The 23,812-nt window shown below is 39.1% G+C and overlaps 1 protein-coding gene across 2 annotated transcripts in view; it reads left to right on the top strand.

Annotated features, from left to right (window-relative positions):
* The window catches only part of Optn (optineurin), a 66,908-nt gene that overhangs the window by 31,935 nt on the left and 11,161 nt on the right, over window positions 1-23,812 (top strand). For both annotated transcript variants that reach the window (XM_008848533.3, XM_008848535.3), the window contains exons 6-12: window positions 6,820-6,954; window positions 10,962-11,064; window positions 12,294-12,409; window positions 13,938-14,087; window positions 15,173-15,266; window positions 18,681-18,839; window positions 22,260-22,390. In XM_008848533.3, the coding sequence (XP_008846755.1) occupies window positions 6,820-6,954; window positions 10,962-11,064; window positions 12,294-12,409; window positions 13,938-14,087; window positions 15,173-15,266; window positions 18,681-18,839; window positions 22,260-22,390 (888 nt within the window). The remainder of the gene's footprint in view (window positions 1-6,819; window positions 6,955-10,961; window positions 11,065-12,293; window positions 12,410-13,937; window positions 14,088-15,172; window positions 15,267-18,680; window positions 18,840-22,259; window positions 22,391-23,812) is intronic.

Below are 23,812 nucleotides of genomic sequence, written 5' to 3' on the forward strand. Positions count from 1 at the left end.
ACTTTAATAAACTCTTACATTTAGTAGTTTCGTATTAAGAAATATTTTTGAAAGAGCAACGATTGTTACCTCTGACCATTACACAATTGAAATTATCTGTATCTATATATTTAGAACCTGTTGGGGAAGGAAATACTAATCAAAATCTATGTATATACTGTTAGATTTTATAGCTTACTGAAATATTTATCTTAATGAATGCCATTTAGTATAAACAATTAGCATTTAAAGCTTTTGTGGAACATTTAATAGACCCAAAGATATTAATATGTTTTTTTGTAGATGTTTAAGAGTACTCAAGTTTATAATGTAGTATGTATTTATCAGGCCTTTTAATACATTAGAAAAATACAGCTATAAATTTGCACATGTGCATTTTAATTTTGCATGCCAAAAAATAATAATAAAAAAATAATAAAAATAATTCTTGTGCACAATAAAAATAAAGAGGAAGGAAAAAAATAAAATCAAATAACTGAAGTGTCCAGTTAAAACATTGTCTTGACACAAACAGCACATGAAAACAATTATCATACGTATAACATAATTACGTGAAATCCATGTGCACCAAAGAGTGAGAGAAGGCAGAAAGCTTCTATCGCTAGTTCTTTAATATGTTTAAAAAAAAAATGACTTAGTGGCCTAAAAGAAAGGGTGAAGTTTGCAGTATAGATTTAAGGTAATATCTCTTTCTCTTTTTAAGAGCTAAATAACTGAAGGGTGTTATAAATAAAACTTGTTGTCTAAGAACCCTATCAGTACCTCACAAAGACATGGAGAAAGCAATAGTAACTCGGAAAAGCAGATTTCAGTTTTTGCATAAGGGTGTGTTGTATGGTCAGTCAGATCCAGTTTAAGGCTCTGCCCAAAGAGAGGCACTCTAAAGAACTTAGCTGCCCCAGGCCATCAGGTTCATGAATGTTTCAGGTACGACAAGGTGTGGCAGGATTAAAAGATTAGAATTTCTTGTCATAAATTTTTCAGGTTTTGAAAGAGAAGACTAGTATTTAATGACTCTTGTGGGGGGTGCCTTTATATGTGAAACCAGAAGAATTCCCTTTCTATTATATTAGCGTAATATAAACTAGAGGCTGTAGCACTGACAGTACAGGAACCATTAAGACTTTAGGTTAAGAATAACATGTTGTAGTCATCTCAGGCTGTTCTCTCAGAGGCAAGAGACTGGCTGAGGCCTTCTTGGGAGTCAGCTCTTTACATGTATCCCAGAAAAAAAACACGTTGTATCTGACTCAGGTAGCAAAGAATGGATGAATCTACAGGATTTTTAAGTGGGTTTTTTTTGTTGTTGTTGTTTTGCTAGAGAAAAAAGAAGCAAAGGAACCCAAAGTGTTTAGCAGGGTAGACCATACAGGTGACAGATGAGAAACTCACCAGTGTTTCAAGATGAATCTCACCAGGAGACCCAGATACCTCAGGACTGACTGAGACATAGCTGTCACCTGATCATCATTAGGAGCCTGAGGAGTTCTAAGCCATAGAGAACTCTACTTAAGCCAAACCAGCATTCCTGACTTTAATTGCTGAAGGGAATTTTAAGAATAGCTGGTACAGTAAATACAATTTTAATATAGACTTAGACAGGGGAGTTAAGGACAAACAAGTTGCTCAAGGGAAGAGAAAATGAAATATATCCAAGCTTTCTGGAAGAAAAGTAGTCTTTCTTAAAATGGGCCATAATCTATTTGCATGCAGAGCTTTGTGCCAGGGGATAAAGAACTAAGGAAAGGTCAGAGAAAGATAAGACTCATCTTAGAATTTATCTTTAGTTCCGATACAATTTCTAAAAATTTTAAATTCATTTAAATATTCTCCTTTATTCATGTTTTTTCTTAGAGCTCTTATTTTTGTAAATTGACAATTTTATAATTTTGGTTTTTTTTAGATAATCTCACATTTTAATTAAAGCAGATTGCCCAGGTGATGGTTTCAAATGTTGTTGCCTAGGACTTTTAGTTAAGCATGCAAAAAATAGTCCTAATTTGGGAGCATTAAATATTCCCCACTGAGGGGCCAAGTTATCTTTGGTTAGATCTCCCCATTTTTCCAAATTACTTGCAAGTTAAAAGCTCATAATTATCATACATAAAGCTGTTAGGGTCCATGACTCAGTGGGTCTCTTCTGGAGAACAATGCACGAGTATGGAGATGCAAGAATCAAGCAGAGTTTTATTAAACCAGCTAGCTAGGGCCGACTGTCCTTCCCAAAACACGCAGGTCTGGTCAGAGCGATCGACCCTGAGGCAATTTTAGGTAAAGATTATATAGGCTCCCACAACCGTTACACAAAAGCCCGTGTTTATACAGCCAATAGTTTCAAAGCAAGCATTTCACAAACCAATAACTTTAAAACAAGAAAAATGTTACAACTCCCTTCAGGTGTCTCAATCAGGGAGAGATCATTGGGTTGTGCCTGGTACGACTCTTTTCTGTTATCTTGTGTAAGCAGACATGCCTACAGACATGACACAGACCAGACAACTTGCCCCTATCTCCGGATGCCTGTGTCTCCAGCTGAGTTAATTGGTTACAAGCAGTAAATTCAAACAAGCAGTATATTCAAACAAGCAGTAAATTCCTCTTTCCCTAACAAAGCCAGCTATAGTGTCAGGTGTCAGTTTATCTTCAAACACTTCCTCTTTTATGGAAAATTTGTTTTCCATTTTATTAACTAATTTATTTCTTTTCTCCTGAAAAATTGCAGCATTTCTATGGTAGCTGGGGAGTATGTATTTTGGATCTTGTTTATGTGCTGCTTTTTGGGATGGTCTTTCTCAGCTTTCACACTGAGACCGTCTTCTCCCACTAGGTCTCGGGGTTTCCTGCAGGCTGTCGGAAACGTGAGGGTGCTCAAGACACTGAGTGATCAACCCTTATGTGTGTCTTCCCGGGCGAGCTAATAAAGTTCCTTCTGACCCAGGAACAGGGTATGTTTATGGGTTCCCTTATGAGGCCGTTACTCATCCTGGGGAGTTCCCCCGACACCTCTACTCTGCAAGAGCAGAGGGAACAAGGCCTCTTGTCTTCGGTGGCTTTATGATCAGGCACTCATAATATTCCTAAGCTGAAGGCATCAAGTTGGCAAAAAGCTGGACGAAATCACATAAAAAAACAAAAATGCAAATTTAGGTACTGGAGGAGTGTCTAGAGACAAAGGCAAACTAAATAAAAACATCAAAAACAAACAACCACCACAGACAACAAACAAAAAACAAAATGCCTTCAAAGTCCTAGAAGCCACCAATATTAAAACAAGCCAAGTATTCAGAAACAAATTTCTTCTGAAGCAAACAAAAAAACAAAAACGGATACTTTAAAGCAAACACTTTAAAAGCACACAAGCAAACAAATATCTAAAGAAATAGGTACCTTAAAATTGGCAGACTACCTTAAGTTGGATTTTTACATTTTCTTATATTTGTGAGCTAAAGCAACATACTAATCAACCCTAAAACCAGCCAGAATACAAAATACCTGTTTTCCTCAAAACATTTCTCCATTCCTTGAATTAGATATGGGAGAAGTGTTCAGAGAAAAAGAAAGAAAGAGAAAGAAAAAAAAATTACCACTAGCAAATTTTAACAAATGGTCAGTAACAAAAAAAAAAACAACAAAAAAACAAAAACAAACAATGTTGAAACCAAAATTCTTTCAAAGCAAACAAGCAAAATAGATACCTAAAACAGACACTGTGAGAGCAAACCAAAAACAATACAGGTATCTAATAAATAGGAAAAGGATAAACAACGAGCTCAGAATAAACAAATGGACCATTGACCACAAACCAAGGGAGGTCTGAGAGCCCCAGAAAGAACTCACCAGGATCCATCTGAGGAGACATCGTCAGATGGCTAGACTCAATGGATCTATGCTAGTACCTGCTCCATCCAGGTGACTTCTCTGATGAAAAGTGGATAATTCTTGGGGCCCCACTTTGGGCTCCATAAACTGTCAACGCAAAAGCATAACTCTCACCTCAAAGGGGATAAGAGATAGTTTATTCTGGAGCCAAATATGAGTGCCCATAGCCCTGGAACACAGATACAGGTTACCCCAAATTCCATGTTCCAGCATGGTAACAGTTGCCTTACTGTTTTTTTGTTTTTTGTTTTTGTTTTTGTTTTTGTTTTTTTTTTGTCTTTTTGAAGCAGGGTCTGGTCTCTCTGTAGTCCCAGCTGTCCTGGAACTCACTATGTAGACCAGGCTGGTCTTGAACTCACAGACATCCTCCTGCCTCTGCCTACCAAGTGCTGGGACTACAGGCATACTCCAGAACAAAGTTACAAATCAAGACATTTTTCGAATATATTGGAGGATACATTAAGTAAGTGGGTTGCAGTAAAGCAAGGGGTTTTTTACTATAGGCCTCAGATGCTATCTGATGACATTCTTAGCCTTTTGTTTGGTGAGACTGGGTGGTGTGCTAGGATAATACATTCTAAAAGGTTTTTTATCTGTTAGTCACAGGATGTTAGATCAGAAATAGAGGTGGGTAAGGAGTAGTTGTTTAGGAGGCTAAAGAGGGCCCAAGATAAATGGTAATTAGACTCTGGACCTGCAACATTCCAAATTCTCCATAGTCTCTGGAGTGATAATCAGTTGGTCAGCCTTGTAGGACGTTCAGTCCAAGGTGCAGGAGTTCTTTTTGGGAACTATTCTTTCACAATGCCTTTACTCCCTAAACCATTTCATTGGTTCCAAAAGTGTCCAAGTTCTCCTCTATAAAATCTTGTCTGCCTGTCCCAAGGAGATACTAGGAAACAGATATCTTAAATAATGGAAGGCTACCTGGTACACCCCTTTAATCCCTGCACTCAGGAGGCAGAGCCATGTGGATCTGTGTGAGTGCCTGCCTGTTGTACATAGTGAATTCCTGGCCAGCTGGGGCTATAGGGAAACCCTGCCTCAAAATAAATAAATAAATAATAAATAAATAAAAAATAAATAAATAATGGAAGGCTGTAGGAATGACTTACGATATTGACAGAATCTAGGCTATTGACTTTTATTTAACCTTGCACCAAAAAGCTACTGTTTGTAATGCAAACAAGTTCGATAAACTATGTTTTCTTATGATCTGGGCACCTGACCTTAATCCCTCAGAACCCCACTTTCCCCTCCACCCAAGGAGGTGAATGAATGTAGGGTATGGTATTCTTACTGAAAACAGTAAGAATAGAGAAGTATGCTTGACATTGTGTATATGAGATACTTTAGGCCTAGGGAAAAAAGGGAATGATTCTCTATAATATAGGGGTGGATCCTAGCTCTCCTCCTCAATTAACATTCAAAATACTGTTTGAATAAAAGTATGGGTGAGGTGCCAGGTATGGTGGCACACTAATCCCAGCACTTTGGCGGCAGAGGCAGGCAGATCTCTCTGAGTTCAAGGCCAATCTGGTCTACATAGCAAGTTCCAGGCCAGCTAGGGCTACAGGGAGACCCTGTCTCAAAAAGACCAAAAAAATAAAAATAAAAAAAAGAAAGTATAGGTGAGACCTGGTTTGGGAGCACAGATCTGTAAGAGATCTGAAGAACAAACTCAGAGTTCCACTCCACTCTCAAAGCTAACACTAAGAGTCAAGCTATTTATTTATTGAAGTATAAGTCTAAGGTGACATGGTAATGTCTTTGAACAGAGAGGCAGTAGAAGAACTGGGAACCAAACCTCTTGATTCTTGAAGGCAGGTTGTGCTTAGTTCATCCTTGTGTGTGTTCTACAACATTCATCCATTTGCAAGTCAGTTTTCTTGCCATTTCCTTCCCTCATAGTCTTTTTAATCAACTTTTTCTATAACTTGACCAATATGTATAACAAAATAGAAAAATAAACTTCTTTCAGCTCTATTCCCATATCAGGGAGAATATAAATATTAGATAATATAGGATTCTTTCACCAAACAGGGTAATTGGCATAAGTATTATTCTGTTTTTTTCAGTTAAACATTATTCAACTTTCCCAAATTTCTGCTTTTAATATCAAGACTTTCCTGGAAGCAAAAGAGAAGGAAGAAAACTGTATTTGAAAATTTCAAGCCACTTCCTCCTCATTTAGATCCATATGTAAAGATCACTTCCTCTTTTAGGTCACACCATTGAAGTCTGTCTTCATTTTGTTTTTGTTTAAATAACAGCTCTTATGGTTTATGAGTCTGATAAGGGATCAGAGGTTGATTTGTATTGGAGTGCTGGCTTCGGCAGCATTTTGGCTATTGGATATGTGAGCCTATATACAGCTGCCATTTGAATCATTTTTGTTCTGTTTCTAGGGTTGTGGTCATGGCTTTGCTTAATGGTCATTAATGTGTTTCTTGATCATACTCTGAAACTGAGAAAAATATTTGACAGTAGTTACTTTTCTCTACTTTGATTACTTGAAGCCAAAACAAAAAGGCTTTTCTTCTCATGACTTGCAGATGTGATGGTTTCTGACAAGTTGACTGCAGGACAAAAATCTCTGGAGAGCATGGCACCTCCATCTGTGGCTGCTGAACTGTTTCTGTGGGTTCTGTGGTCCTATGGACACAGTGACTATTTGGAGTGTATGCTTACACTGTGAGCTTAGCTTCTTTGTGTTAGTCTCACACCCTTCCCACCATGCATGGGAGAGCTCAGCAGGCTGGACACAGGACCAGCTGTGCTTGACCAGTTGATGAGAATTAATTGGAGAATGTTCTGGCAAGCAGCTCATTTAAGTTGATTTCAGTTACATTGGATTTCTCTATTCTTACAACTTGCTATTTTCATTGTGTAATTAAAACCTTTATCCTTTATACTAAATGTGGTAATATCTTCATATAGGAGAAAATCTACAGAAGGTACCAGACATTACCTGGAATTTGAGGAATTAACTGTGAGCCAGCTCCTGCTTTGCCTAAGGGAAGAAAACCAGAAAGTGGAAAAACTTGAAATCGCACTTAAAAAAGCTAAAGAAAGGTATGATATATTTAACGTGAAAGAGTAATGGCTTTATTAAAATGGAATTAAGATACTGCATGGATCACCCATTTAAAGTATACATTCCAATGTTTGCCATAATACAGTTTTAGAATACTTTTTTCCAAAGTAAGAAATCAATCAATACCTGTTAATATTCACTGCCCACTCTTCCTAGTAATTGACTTTCTGTCTTTGGCGATTTGCCCATACTGGACATTCATGTAAATGAAATAATACAACATATGGTCTTCTGTGACTGACTTCTTTTACCCACCATAGTGGAACTTTTTAAGTTTTTTGTTTGGTTTTATTTGTTTTTTTTGTCTTTTTGAGGCAGAGTCTCCCTATAGCCCAGACTGGCCTTGATCTCATAGAGTTCTATCTGCTTCTGCCTCCCGTGTGCTGGGATTTAAAGGCATGCGCCACCATGCCCAGCCCAGCATAGTGTTGTTGCTGTTGTTCTCTCCCATTGAGAGGGTTTAAGTCCAATTAGATATCTGTTGTTGCTGTTGTTGGGGTTTTGGCAGGGGGAGGTATGGTCTTTTTGAGACAGGGTCTTCCTGTAACCCCAGCTGGCCTGGAACTCGCTGACCTCAGTTTTGGAGAGATCTGCCTGCCTCTGCCTTCTGAGTGCTGAGATCAAAGGTGTGTGCCACTATGCTCAGCACCACCACAGTGTTTTTGAGCTTCATCCACAACATAACGTAAGTCAGTATTTCATTTCTTATTATTGCTGAATAATAAAAAAGTAGATGTCTAAACTTAGGAATTTATAAATATATATCCTGATCTTCCCACAAACAAATAAAAGCATAGCTTTTTCCTTGGAGACTGGAGGGTGCATAGGTGTTTACATAGTAACTTACGAATCAGGCCTGCCTTCGGGAGGGCAGTCTCAAGCCCCACTAGGATACCCTGGAAAGGTCCTTTTTTCAGTCAAACTTCTACTTTGTGAACCAGTTGACTCTCAGTATTTAACAACTGGAAAAACAGTAATTAGTTGTGGAGATTAGTGTTCTCTACATGGACACCAGAATAATGGTTACTTCTCACACAGGAAGAACTGAAACCAAGAAAAAAATACCACAGACACACGAACACCCCAGCTTATCTGCACACCTTGTAACAAGTTATGACCCAAACACATTATAAGACTGACCCAGTATTTTTCTGATATAAATAAGTCCTCCTTAAACCTGATCACTGGAAACAATATTCTAAATTTAAATAGAAAAAATTTTAAGTGCTATATGGAGAAAGGAACAATAGATTCGCTTTTTGTGGGGGAAGGCAGGATTAATACTCAATGTAATTTGTATTTTCTAAACAAATACTAATAGCCAGTAAAGAGAGAAATTGTGTAGGAAATATAATCCTTGTTTTAAAAAAAATCAAGAAATAACAGGGGAAAGGTAGCTCAAGATAAACATTTACCCTAGAAAATTAAGATAACGTATAATTCAAATGTAGGTCAAACCCTGTGTCAGGTGAACTGTGTTATATATTAATAAGCCCACCTTCTTGCCTGCACCACCTGGTACCTAATCTGTGTATTCAGCCTAGCCAAAGAGACAGTGCCTGTACACCAATTAGGGTTAACAATTTTTGACAGAAAAATGATAAATAAATAAATGTTCTACAGCCAGCGAAGGTGGTGCATGCCTTTAATACCAAAACTCAGGAGCAAAGGCAGGTGGATCTCTAAGCTCTAGGCCAACCTGGTCTACATATAGTGAGTTCTAGGCCAGTTGGGGCTACAAGGACACCCTGACGCAAAAAAAAAAAAAAAATTATATATATATAATGTTTCCTAGTTTTCCTGCTGTCCAAACAATTACTTTTAACCTGTTTATTTGGTTCTTTGCTTTGCTTCCATAAGTCAGATTTAAATTATCATTTAATTTTTTGAGGATTTTAAACTTGATCTGTTGACCTCTCAGTGTGAATGAGGATAAGGAAGATTCAACTATCTTACACAATCATCTTCAACACAGCACATGTATTTCTGGACCCTTCCCTACCTCCTGTTCACATCTGAAATTGATGATTTTGAGCTTTAGTCAAATAGCTAGTCTGTGTTCATGTTATTGTGCATGTGTCTGCACAGGTGTATGTGCTCGATTCACAGGGGAGCTGTGCACTGTGCATTAATCTCTCTCCTTCCTTATACTTTTTAAAAAATGTATATCTTTTATTGAGTTTTTATGCATTTCATATAATGGATCTTAATCAAATTTAGACCCCCCTCTCCCATCTGCACCCCCTCATGTGTCCTCCCACATATATGACTTCTGTCATATATGTTAAGGCCTATCCAGTCAGGCATTTGTACCCAGATGTCCCTTGGTTCAAATTCATCCACTGGAGTCTAGTCAGCCTGTCTAGAGTCACTCCCCTAAAGAAAATCTACTCTTCCTCACCCTGCAGTAATTAGTGGCCAATCATTCCTGGGCTAAGGTTGGGGCCTGCTCCCATTTCCCCAGTTCTATGCTGGGTTTTTGTCTGATTGAATCAGCATGGGTCTTGTGCATGCTGTCACCATTTCTATAAGTTCATATGAGCAAGTTCCCAGAGGCCTGAAAGCCTCTGTTTCCTTATGTTTATTCACCAACCCTGGCTCTTATAATCTTTCCACCCTTCTTTTGCAATGATCCCTGAGCCGTGAGTGGGTGAGTTCTATCCAGGGACACACACTCTTCAGTCTCTTATTCTCAAAAATGTGGCCAGTTGTGGCCTTCTGTGTACATTGCACTTTGTTGTATGAGGAAGCATGAAACTTGAGGGATGTGTTAGCATTCTCTTTACCCCCTGTTCCATTATGAGCCTTAGGTGTAGAGGTTCCAATGTAGATGTGTCACTTAAGGCTGGGCATCTCTCAGACATATATTCTCTATCTGTGACCAGTTGTGGAACTCTGGTAGCCTCCATCTGTTTCAAAAATAACTTTGATGAGTGGTGTATGGTACACTTGTCTGTATCCATATTTAGGATCCATATTTAGCATATAGTAAGGAACTTCATTTGTCTAGAGATTTGGCAGAGATAGTTTTCTCTAGGATCTGTGACCTCTCCAGCCATATTATATTTGGCTATTTTTACAGTGCCACCCATGAATTCCCTCCCATTGATTTAGGTCCTATTAAATAGCTGTTGATTACGTCCTAGATAAAAGTGCCATGACTGCACCAATAGAGATAGTTTGCTGTGCCAGTCATTGTGATTATTAGGTTTTACAGCTGGGTTGGATCATTAATTGATTTTCTCCCTTAGTGGCTTGTATAGTATCCTCTAGAACTATGAGAGCTAGTCTTCAGGGAGCAGGCTTCCAGGTCAGTTTAGCTCCATTCCTCCAAGTCCAATGTCCAAAGTATGCCATCTTCAGCAATAGGATCTTACCTTTAAGTTCTTGCTATATTTTCCTCCCCTTTCTCTTTGTTCATGTGGCATGTGGCTATGTGAAAGTCATTTGTGTAGGGTTTGGAGTGGGAGGGAAATTATATGTATATCATGTATTTTCTATTTTTCTAATTACTAAGGATTGAGCTTAGGGATTCAGGCATACTAGACAAGCTGTCTACCACTGATTTATATCCTTATCCCTATTCTTGCTCTTTCACAGTTTTCCAAGGCTGGTCTTGAATAGCAGTTACAGTGTAGCCTAGACAGGTTTTTAGCTTGTCATCTCACCTCAGGTTCCCCAGTAACTGGAATTACAGACCTGCACCACATGCCCAGCTAGTCTTCCGTTTTTAACCAGTTTCTTTTTGTTTCACTTGACTTGAATGGCCTTCTCTGTGTATATTATCTTAAATCACAGAAATTCTAGCCAATGTTAGAATGAAACATAAAACCAGTTTGAATATGGTGAATATAAACAGATTTTAGAAAATCCTTTCCTTTATCCAGGTATTGAACAGTGTTTGTTCTGAGTGTTTGTGTAGTTGTTAATTGTCTTGCATCTAAACAGAAAGTCATTTTCCTATATTTCTGTAATTTTTTTTCAGAATTTCAGATTTTGAAAAGAAAGCAAATGATCATTCTGAGATTGAGACCCAGACAGAGAGGAATACAGGAAATGAGAATGGAGAGGAGAAAGCTCCAGAAAGTGTGGGTACCAGAACTCTAAGATACTACCCCCCTGGCATGGGTGATATAGCTGCCGAATTCAAGTCTTATGTTGTGGTATTTGCTTTAGAAATGTAAGAATTTTTATTTTACGTGTATGAGTGTATTGTTTGCATGTATGTAAGTGCACCCATGTTGTGCAATTGCCTGCAGAGGTCAGAAGAGGGTGTCAGATCCCCTGGAACTGGAGTTAAGGATGGTTATTAGTCACCATGTGGGTGTTGGGAACTGAACCCAGATCCTCTGCAAGAACAGTAAGTGCTCTTAACCACTGAGCCATCTCTCCAGCCCCAGAAATGTAAATTTTTTATACTGAATATTTTCTGTTTCTGTCATATTTACTTATCCTGGGTTTGAACTCCATGTCAATTATAATAAGATGAATTCCAATATGTATTGCATATAAACCACTCTCATATCTTCTTGACCAAGTTCACCCTCTGAATCCTTAAGTCAACAAGCCACCAAATGAAAGGAGAATTTTGATTACTTCATAATGAGATCCTTTGAGGATATGATGCAGAAACTTAAAAGAATTGAAAGATCTTGGTTCTGTCTCACTATTAGTAGGAACAAAGCACTTGGCATAAAAACAATGTTCCTAAGATATATATTCAGTCTTGGGTGTAACTTGGAGATATGCCTTTGAAGCCTGAAGAGTCTTTTAAGTTTAGGGAAAGTTCATGAAACTAGGAAAAAGAGAAAGGGAGAGAGAAAAAAACTGAAATGAAGAGAATACCAATATATAACTATACTGTTGACTAAAATGAACAACCTAGAATGGAAAGCTGTTAAGGCTTCTGAGCCATTGTAAAACACATGTACAAGTTGGCAGTCCACAGGCCTGAAGGCTGTAGAACAGAAATGGTTATGTAAAGTAGAAGTATAGATTGGCAAGGCAACATGATGACTGAACCTTTCAACTGATGAAGAGACTGCACTTCGACACCTCTGGAATCCCTGAACCATGAGTACGATCAATTTTAGTAACTGTAAATTCATTATCACAGCTTAATACACTATAAGAAAACAGAAGAGTACCCAAAACATTTCTTTTCATGCGAGGCATTTGGAGTAGTACTTGCCCAAAGTAAGTGAATTTGGGGAATCATTCTTAACTGGATTCCAGTGGCTCAGACTGTTTTCACATAAGGTTCATTTTATCTCTGATCATAATCTCATGTGAATGTCTGGCATTTCCTGTGTGCTAGGTTGGCAGTGAAGTGCAAACATTGAATGTTCAGGTGACCTCTCTGTTTAAGGAGCTTCAAGAGGCTCATACCAAACTCAGTGAAGCTGAGCTAATGAAGAAGAGACTTCAAGAAAAGTAAGAATGTGACATTAATTTTATCCTCGTGTGGAAATTACACATTTGACCAGTACGTTACTTTATCAAAACATAGTTTGTTACTGTGTTACTGACTAAAAGAAAAATAGAGATCTAACTGAAACAAGAATTGAGAAAACATCAAATGTTTTCATGTTAAATTGTTGTAAATTTGGGCATGGGGACCACAGAGGACTTTGATTCTGTTCTTAAGTATACCAGCCTATGTGACCATTGGACAGAGCTACAAGTCACATTTCCTGTGACTGATTTCATCTGAAATCGTTGGTGAAAAAACATAAAATAAAGCTGAAATGAGCACAAAGAATTAACGAGGCTTTTTAAGAAAAAGGCCTATTCCAATCAACTGTTCCAATCAGTTATTAAAACTAACATAAATTGAGAATTTGTTATTTGCTTGTTTTTCTTGATTTAAGAAGCCATCCAAGGACGGTGGGTGTAGCTAATTGGAAGAGTACTTGCCTAGAATGTGCAAAGCCAGAAGACTCAGTGGGTAAAGGCATTTGTTGCCAAGCCTGACAACCTGAGATCAGTCGCCATGGAAAGATGGAACTGATTCCCCCAGGTTCTCCTCTGATTTCTATACACATGACCAACACACATAAAATGCAAGACAAATACATTTTTTAAAAATATGAGTTAGGTAAAGCATAGCAAAACAAAGTTAAAGTAAGCTGATGTGACACTGGGCAAGTGGCTTAACCTCACTGAGCCTCGGCTTTGTCATAATTCCTACAACACGCATAGTATCATATGAAATATTGACTGTGTGGTATACCAGGGGCTCAGACTGTTTTCTCATGCAACGTTCATTTCATCTCATGTGGATGTCTGGCATTTCCTGTGTAACAGGTTGGAGGGGAAGTAGAAACATGGAATGTTGACTTCTGTATTTAAGGAGCTTCAAGAGGCTCATACAGAACTGGTTTTGCTGTTATCCCACTGAAATTCCCATTCTGATTTTAAGAGAAGCTTGGGGGAAGGGCTGGGCATGGCGGCTTGCTCCTTTAGTTCCAGCACTGAGAGGCAGAGGCAGGCAGACCTCTGTGAATTTGAGGCCAGGCTGGTCTACATACAGAGTTCCAGGTCAGCCAGGGATACATAGTGAGACCACCTCTCAAAAATAAGAGAGAGGAAGAGAGAAAGAAGTTGGGGCAGAAGGGAGGCTTTCTTTTCATTTTACTGACTCTTTGTCAGAAATTCAAGTCTTTATAACTACAATTTTTTTTAAATTACAGAAGGTTCTCAGGGATTATGCCCTGAGATTTATCTTCAACCAATTACCATTTTGGTCAGTGTTTAAAATATGGCCATGTCTAGTTAAGAAACCGAGAGGGAAGAGACACCAGAAAGCAAACAAATGAAAGAGAATAAAATGTTCTCTTTTGGTTTCATAAATCCTGTAGACCTAAAATGTTCTGTGTTTTATGCCTCCTGAGGATTTGTACAAAACCACCGTGAAGTGACAGAGCATTGTTTATCCTCATAGAATATTCATCCTTCTTAGGTGTCAGACTCTGGAAAGGAAAATCTCTGCAACTCCATCAGAGTTAAATGAAAAGCAAGAGCTTGTTTATAATAACAAGAAGTTAGAACTTCAAGTGGAGAGCATGCGATCAGACATCAAGATGGAGCAAGCTAAAACAGAAGACCAGAAGTGAGTGCACAGGGAACGAACAGCCGCTTGCCCCAAAGGGAAAAGACAGATTGGAATTAGGAGTTGGGAATCACTTTATAAGATTTTCTTTCGGGGACTGGAGAGATGGCTCAATGGTTAAGAGCACTGGCTGTTCTTGCAGAAGACCTAGGTTTGAATCCCAGCACCCACATGGCAGCTAACAACCGTTCATTACTCCAGTTCCAGGGGATCTGAAACCCTCTTCTGTTCTCCATGGGCACCGCATGACACGGGTGCATTTACACACATGCAGGCATAACACTCATACACATAAAATAAAAATACATAATGTTTTAAATTTGAAAAAATAAAATAATAGTATTTTTAAAAAAAAAGATTTTTCAGGCTGGAGAGATGGCTCCATAGTTAAGAATACTGACTGTTCTTGCAGAAGACCACCCACATGGCAGCTTACAACTGTCTGTAACTCCAGTTCCAGGGGATCTGACGGCCTCTTCTGTCCTCCGCAGACATTGCACGACATGGGTGCACTTACCTACATGGAGGCAATACAACATACACATAAAAAATTAAAAATAATAAATAAAATATTTTTTAAAAAAGAAAAGTTTTCCTTTTGGGGCCTGAAGTGATGGCTCAGCAATTAAGAGCACTGACTGCTCTTGTGGAGGACCCAGGTTCAGTTCCAGGACCCACATGGTGGCTAATAACTGTCCATAACTCCAGTTCAGGGGATCCAACTCCCTCTTCTGGCCTCTGTGGGCATTGCATGACATGCAGTGCACTTACCTGCATACAGGCAAAACAGTCACACACATAAAAGTAAATTTTAATTTTTTTATTTCCTTTTTTATTTGAAAGAGTTGTAGGAGACCTTTGAAGAATAAAATGTTAGAGTTGTGTCATAACAAAAATATGAAAATACTTGTATTCTGTATTTTGGGAGGAAGATAGTCTTTTGGAAGATATAAGAAAAACACTAATAGGTGGTAGAATGCTAAAAGTAGAGATTTTTCTACTTGAGTTTTCAGAGGATGTTTGGGAGGCAAGAGGATACTGTGGTATTTCCCCAAGGATTCCATTTTTAATATCTTTTTTAATAGATCCAGGCTAGCCATTCTGCAGTCAACCCACAGCAAGCTTCTTCAAGAGCATAATAATGCACTGAAAATGATTGAGGAACTAACCAAAAAACAGGTATTTACAGAGAAAAAAACAGCACTCCCACAGCTGGGTGAAATAGAAACTATTGAACACTGTACATATAAAAAGTTGCATGAACTCTTAACTAAGTCTGGTTTCAAAAGTTGTTTTGCAATTTATCAGTTTATTTATGGAGCCCAAATTCTTATCACTTCTCATGCTCTTCACACGTATAATGCATTTTGTGTGTTGAAACAATCTGGTGTCTACCAGTCAGGAAATGGGCTTTTCCTCCTTCTCAGGGTAGGTTTGTGGGAGAGCTGAAAGCATAGGCTCCTGTGTGAATGGTGTACAGTGAGACAGCTGACTGTGGCCATCTGCTACATGGAATTGTACAAGGGCAGCTTACCTGTTGGCAATGAACTAGGGACTGTGGACTCATCAGCAGGTAATTTAAGTGAGTGATAATGCCCAGCATGGTGTGAAACCTACAGACCATGGACTCTTTGAATTGGGTCTTTCAATTTATATCCTTATAAATATGTTCTGTGTCCTGTCTCCTTCATCCCTTCCTCCTTCCTTCCTATACTGGAGAATAGACCCTAGGGCCTTCTGCATGCTAGGCAAATATTTTCCTACTGAGCTACATCCCCATCCCCTGTCTTTTTCTTATTTATTTATTTATTTATTTTTTATTTTATGTGTATGAGTGTTTTGCCTGTATGTGTGTAAGTGCATGCATTGTCATGCAATGCCAGTGAAGGTCAGAAGACGGTGTCAGAGCCCCTGGAACTGAAGTTATGAACAGTTGTTAGCAGCCATGTGGGTGCTGGGACTTGAACCCAGGTCTTCTGCAAGAACAACCAGTACTCTTAACCACTGAGCCATCTCTCCAGCCCCCCTTTTCTTCTGTTATTGTGAGACAGGGTCTCACAAAGTTATCTGAACAGACCTTGAATTGGCAGTCCTACTGCCTCAATCTCCTGAATAGTTGAGATTACAGGCCTATTCCATGAGCCCTGTTTTTCTTGTTTGTTTTGTTTTCTGTTTATGTATGTGCATTGTGAGAGTGTGTGAGTGAGTGTGTGTGTGTGTGTGTGTGTGTGTGTAGTGTATATATGTGGGCACGTTATTGTGTCTATTGCACATATATGTGCATGTGAAGGCTAGAAGTTGATATTGGGTATCTTCCTCTCTCTACCTCATTTTTTTAATGATTTAATTTTAAATTTAAAAAAATGTTTTACTTATTTTTATTTTATGTGTATGCGTGTATTGCTTGCATGTAGGTAAGTGCACCCTTGCCGTACAATGCCCACAGAGGACAGAAGAGACTGTTGGATCCCCTGGGACTGGAGTTACAGACAGTTTAGGTGCCATGTGGGTGCTGGGATTCAAACCCTGGTCTTCTGCAAGAACAACCAGTGTTGTTAACCACTGAGCCATTTCTCCAGCCCTAATTTTTAAATTTTTATGTGTATGAGTATATTGCCTGAATGTATGTAAGTGCACCCATGTTGTCCAATACCCACGGATATCAGAAGAGGGCATCAAATCCTCTGCAATTGGAGTTACAGATGGTTGTTAGTAGCCCTGTGGGTGCTGGGAGTCAAGCCTGGGTCTTCTGCAAAAGCAGCCAGTGCTCTTAACTGCTGAACCATCTCTCAAGCCCCCTTATTTTTGAGACAGGCTTTCTTATTGAACCAGGAACTCACCAACTGGCTAGACTGGCTGACTAGTAAGCCCTAAGGGTATACCTGTCTCTGCTTCCCAACCAAGCACTAGGGTTGCAGTCAAAAGCTATCACATCTAACTTTTACATGGGTGCTGGGGATCCAAACTCAAGTCCTCATGCTTGCACAGCAGGCACTTTACCAACAGAAACACCTCTCAGTCTGTTGTTCTTTCTTTTCTCTAAAATAGAATATTTGGGAGCTGGAGAGACTTGGCAGCCAAGAGGTCCTGGGTTTGGTTCCCAGTGGGTGTTAGCACCCAAATGGCAGCTAACAACTATCTGTAACTTTAGTTCCAGGAGATCCAACACCCTCTTTTGGCCTCCATGGGCATTGTGCACTCAGGTGCACTTAACATGCATGCAAGCAAAACATTCATAAACATAATAAATAAAAATAATTTTAAAAAAGAAAAAATAAACCAAGTAGCACATGCCTTAATCCCAGCCCTGGGGAGGTAGAGACTGGCTCTGTGAGATGGAAGCCAGCCTATTCTACATAGTGAGTTCCAGGCCATCAGGGGCTACAGGGAGACCCTGTCTCAGAAAAACCAAAAAAAAATTTTTTTATTTAAATTTAAAAATAAAAATAAAAAATTTGGGCCTGGAGAGATGGCTCAGCAATTAAGAATACTGGCTGTTCCTACAGAAGACCCAGGTTTGATCCCAGCACCCACTTGGCAGCTAACAACCATCTGTAATTCCAATTCTAGGGGATCTGACATCCTCTTCTGATCTCCATCAGCATTGCACAACATGGGTACACTTAAATACATGTGGGCGTAACACTCATACACATAAAATAAAAATTAAATTTAAAAAAGTAGAATGTTTTTTCCTCTTTTGGACCTAATAGACTTTTTTGTTTTGTTTTGTTTTTCTTTGTTTTTGTTTTATTTTGCGACAGGGTCTAAGTATGTAGCCCTGACTACCTGGAGCTTGGTATGTAGACCAGGCTGGCCTAGACCTCACAGAGATCTGCCTTCCTCTGCCTTCCCAGTGCTGGGATTAAAGGCGTGCACCCAAAAAGGACCTCATAACTTTACATTTTAAGCATGTTTACAAAGTAACTTGTAAGGAAAGATAACAGTATCCATGGCTCATAGTTTCATGAGGTTGGGGGTTGTTATTTTCCTTTTCCAGTGTAATTTTTTGTACTAATCCAAGTTTACATGAAGCTGTTTTCATGCAAGTGTATGATACACTTTGAGCGCACTCGTCCATATCCCACTCTACCTTCTCCCTGCTTCCCTCTCATTAGTGTCCTCTGTTCCCCAGACAGTTTGGCTTCTACTTTCATGTCATTAGTACATATATAACTTTATGCATATGTATTATCTAGGAGCCACAAATGGGGGAAACGGTGTTTTTGTCTTTCCTTAATTTGTTTAATATGATCATCTCCAGCAGTGTCCATTTTCCTGCGACCAACATCACTTCATTCTGTATGGCTGAAAGAATTATGTGCTATACATAAACCCCATTTTCTTTATCCATTCTTCTTATTTGACTTCTTATTTAACTTACCTACTTTCAGTGGTATCTTTTTAATATGTTGTGTTAAATGAGATTATTATTTGCAAGTCATAAGTTCAATAAATACAACTTTCTGAATGAATTACCACTGCTAAATAACAGACAAGAACTAATAATTTTTAAAAGATAAACTTTCCATATTTTACTAAAATAGGCTGCATCATTTCAAAGCCATTTCTAGAATCAGGTGTCTTTTCCAGACAGAAAGTGTGGAAAACGCAGTGCTGCAAGAACTAAATGAAAAACTGGAGCTGGCAGAGCAGGCTCTGGCTTCCAAGCAGCTTCAGATGGATGAGATGAAACAGACGATTGCCAAGCAGGAGGAGGACCTGGAAACCATGACTGTCCTCAGGGCTCAGGTGAGATATGGTCCAGGATGTGAGCTGAGTGAGGGCAGTCCTGGTTAGATTTTCAAGTACAGAAGTAATGGTGCTTAACAAATGCAATGCTTATTTTATATTCTTTGTTTCAACCACTGAATTTTTTTAACTTTTTTTTTTTTGCTTTGAAGAGTTACATTTTTATCATTATTTTTTAAATTTTTAATAACTACATGATTAAAAGAAGCATTTCACTACAGCTTTAACATATTCAGTAACAAACTCCAGAGCAAGTGGGTGCAAGTGGGTGCAACTTTCTAGGTTCACAGTTGGATTAATACAGTTATACAATATTGAACTCAGTTTAAGCCCTGTAAGACATAAAATTGGATGGGTTTTTAACCTTTAAAAAAGATCTCCATTTCATTTTAGAATATATTGTTCCTTGCAGAAAGACTCATTGTTTTGGCTACTAACACTGAGATGTTGGCGCATGCATCTAATCTGTATGTGTCTGATTATTACTAGTCATAATCGGTTGCACTTGGATCCTTGGCGCCTGTGTATGTCTATAAAGTCATCGGGTAGATTTCAGTGGCAATGTTTATGAAGCCAGGCATGGTGGTATATGCCTGTGATCCCAACACTTGAGAAGTAGAGGCAGGAGAATCACAAGTTCAAGACCAGCCTCAGCTACATAGCAAATTTGAGGTCAACCTAGGAGACTATATGAAACTTTGTCTCAAAACAAAACAGCCTTTTAAATTTAAGCATGTGCAAAATATACTAAATTTTTAAGTGCACAAATCAATAAATTCTATCTGTTGATAGATCTCTTCCAGTTTGTGACAAGACCTGTCTGTGGCTACACACCTTGCTGGTTTATGGGCTCTGCATACACCTCCATTTAATGGGTAAAGGGTTTTCCAAATTGTACCAATATGCACTTCTATCAAGGCCTGCCATGCTACCCACATTTGTATTATCAGTCATTTTACTTTCAGCCATTCTGGGTCTGCAATGGGATCTCATCTAATTTACATTTCAGTAATGAGACTGAATGCTTTGCCTTAATGTTTATTGGCCAGGAAGTCTAAGTGTCTTTTATAATGTGTGTGATCAAGTCTTTGCCTATTTCTCTATAGTTCTGCTTGACTTTTTCTTGGCTCACAACTGCCTGTACCTCTAGCTCCAGGGGATGTAACATTCTCTTCTGGCCTCTGTAGGCACCTGGACATATACATAAAGATAGCTAATAAATCAGTAAAAGATATCAAAAACTTGACATAGATGTGACGGCACTTATCTGTAATCTCAGAATTCAGAAGGCAGAGGCAAAGGGATCCCCACAGATTTAAAGCAAATCTGGTATACATACTGAATTCCAAGCTACCAGGACTACATAATGAGATCTTGTCTCAAAAAAAAAAAAATGAAGATGAAAGTTAAGAATTGGTATTAAAACAATGTTCAGTTCACTTTATTTCACTATGAAATTGTTTGATTTTGTTATAATTTGGTAACAATGAAGAAATTATTTTCATGATATATTAGTTGTCTATTCTGTGTGGCAGACTACTCCCACAGCATAACAGCATAACAAAAATAAACCTCTGCTGTCACATTTTGGTTTCTGTGGGTCAGGAGCTGCTTAGCACAGGGGTCTGGCTCCAAGTCTCTCATGAGGCTGCATTCAAAATAGACTGGACAAGCCATTTCCAAGATGCCTCATCGACATGGCTGTCAGGAGGTCTCTGTCCTCGCTGCGTGAGCCTCCTGGGAGGGCTGTTCATGGCGTGCAGCTGGCCTTCTCCACAGCAGGGGATACAGAAGAGAGCAAGGCGTGCACCACAGCCCTTCATGATCTAGTCCCAGAAGCCACCCGTCACCCTCTGTAGCATCCCAGTAGTTAAACAGACTGACTCTGACTCTGTTGTGGGAACAGACCACAGAAGGGCTTGAATACCAGGAGGTAAAGATCACAGAAGCCATCTCGGAGGCTGGTGACCCAACAGGCACAGAAAGTGGCTTGATACATGTAAGAGTCCATGGAAAACAGACTTCAATCTGGGTTCAAATGCTGAACTAGCCACTGAACAATTTCGTAAAATATTTTATTGTTTTTATTTTATATGTATGAGTGTATTCCCTGCATGTGTGTAAGTACACCTGTATCATGAAATGCCTGCAGAGGTTGGAAGAGAGCATTGGATCCCCTGGAACTAGAGTTACTGATGGTTGTTAGCCTCCATGTAGGTTCTGGGATCCAAACTTGGGTCCTCTGCAAGAGCAGTCAGTGCTCTTAAACACTGAGCCATGGCTCCAGTCCCCTCAATAAATTTTTGTTTCTTTTTTTTTTTTTTTTTTTTTGAAAAATTTTTCCCCGGCTTGTCTAAAACTTGAAATTTTCCTCCCTCCCCCCTTTGCCAGGCTAGTCTAAAACTTGAAATCTTCCTACCTCAGCCTCTTTAATACCGAGATTACAGGTTGTGCCACCATGCTCTGCTGACAGATTTTCCTAAGACCTCATTTGTAAAATTATGAGAGGTTTAAGTTTCCGGGACTCTTTTTAGACAGGGTCTTGCTGTGTATCCCAGGTTAGTCCTGAACATATACATGATCTTCCTGCCTCCGCCTCCCAAGTACTGACTCCCAGGACTTCTGAGTAGGTGAAATAAACACCCAAATGTAAGACTCTTCACACATGTGTAGAATTCAATAAATAACATCTATTTATTTATTTCTCTTTTAAATTTAGCTTAAGACCAACATTCTGGTAAACGATTTACTGAATTTTTATTCCTGAATACTATTTTTTTAAGAGGCTAGAATATTTTCATGCATTCCTTAAGCTATCTGTAATCAGTGCTGTTTTTTTATATTTGTGTGTGTTAAGAGTGTTTTGCCTCCATTCATGTAAGTGCACCACATGTGTGCATTCCCTGGAACTGGAGTTACAAGCAGGTGTAAACCACCATAGGGGTGCTAGGAACAGAACCTGGGTTCACCCCCAAAACAGCAAATGCTTCTGGGCTTGGTGGTTCACACCTTTAATTCCAGTGCTGGGGAGGCAGAGGCAGGTGAATGTGAGTTCAAGGCCAGCCTTGTCTACGTAGCGAGCTGGGGCTACAGGGAGACAGGGCTCTGTCTCTTAAAAAAAAAAAAAAGAGGAAATGCTTTTAACTGCTGAGCCATCTCTCCAACCCCAGTTTAGGGGTTGTTGTTTAAAGCATTCACATACACAACTTGTACCTAGGGTTTGGATGTAGTTGGGAAAAAAAAAAAAAAGGAAAGAAAGAAACTGTGGTTATTGCACTGGTTTGCAGCAGCAGAAGTCTCTATCTCTCATTCCCAAAGCCTGTCTACAGATGCAGGCCTGTCTCCTAACCTTAGAGACAGCTGAGCTGCAGAGAATCTGTGTTCTTCTCCACAATAACTTTTTACCTTTTTCTCTAACAGATGGAGGTGTACTGTTCAGATTTTCATGCTGAAAGAGCAGCAAGAGAGAAGATTCATGAAGAAAAGGAGCAACTGGCCTTGCAGTTGGCAATTTTGCTCAAAGAGAACAATGATTTTGAAGATGGAGGCAGGTAAGGTAAAGAAAGAGGAAGAATTGGCACACAGGTCAGCTTGGACCCTAGAACAGGTGTGCTGTGGAAGTATTTCCTCATTTGCAAGTGAGAGTCACTCTACCTATACTTTATTTGTTGTGTTCCATCATTTCGTTCAGCTTACAATAAAGCTTGACAGAGACTTAGAGAAACCTGCTCAGCTTCTTTGCTTTGAAATAAGCTGTAAAAATATAACATTATGTGTCCCATTGTCTTATCTGGCTTTAAATTGTCTGTTTTAAAAGAAAATACTTATGGGGTTGGAGAGTTGGCTCAGCAGTTAAGAACACTGGTTGCTCTTGCAAAGAACCTGGGTTCAATTCCCAGTTCCCAGTTCCAAGGGATCCAGTGCCCTCTTTTGACCTCTCAGGCACTGCACAACCTATACACATGCAGGCAGAATACTCATATACATAAATATATATGTACACATATATATGTAAATAAAAGAAAATACTTATAAAAATTCTGGCTTTTAATGCCGAACATGGTGGCACATGTCTTTAATCCCAGTACCTAGGAGGCAGAGGCAAGAGGATCATTGTGAGTTCAAGGCCAGCCTGGTCTACATAGCGAGTTCCAGGCCTGCTGGGGCTACAGGGAGATACTTATCTCAAAAAGACAAAAACAAAAAAAAAACTGGCTTTAAAAGTTATTTTTCTATTTGGTTTTGCTTTTTCAAACAAGGTCTTACCCTGTAACACAGACAGACCTAAACTCACTCTGTCCCACAGGTTGGCCTCACACTTGTGATCCTCCTACCTCAGCCTCTGGAGTGCTGCTGGGATTACAGGTATGTGCCACTATGTCTGGCTCAAAATTATTTTGAGAAGGTTTTAAAATATATTAAGTAGGGGGCTGGAGAGATGACTCATCTGTTAAGAACACTGGCTGCTCTTGCAGAGGACCCGGGTTTGATTCTTAGCACTCACATAATGGCTAACAACTATCCATAACAACAGTTCTGTGGGATCCGACACCCTCTTCTGACCTCTGTGGGCATTGCATGACATGGGTGCACTTACATACACGCAGGCATAACAGTCATGCACATAAAGTAAAAATAATAAAATATTAAAAATATATAAAGTGGGGCTGGAGAGATGGCTCAGCAGATAAGAACACTGTTCTTGCAGAAGACCCGGGTTCGAATCCCAGCACTTACATGGCAGCTAACAACTGTCCGTAACTCCAGTTCCAGGGGATCTGACAGTCTCTCCTGTCCCCCACAGGAATTGCATGACACGGGTGCACTTACCTACAATCAGGCAATACACACATACATAGGAAACGAAATAAAGAAAACGAAAAATATATAAAGTAAAAAAGATAAAATAACACACAGCAGTTTGTATACCATTCTGAATTAACTAATGTTCTTTATTTGCTTTTTCAAAGCAA

The sequence above is a fragment of the Nannospalax galili genome, unplaced genomic scaffold (assembly GCF_000622305.1).
Source record: "Nannospalax galili isolate Female #2095 unplaced genomic scaffold, S.galili_v1.0 scaffold1144, whole genome shotgun sequence".
NCBI lineage: Eukaryota > Metazoa > Chordata > Mammalia > Rodentia > Spalacidae > Nannospalax > Nannospalax galili.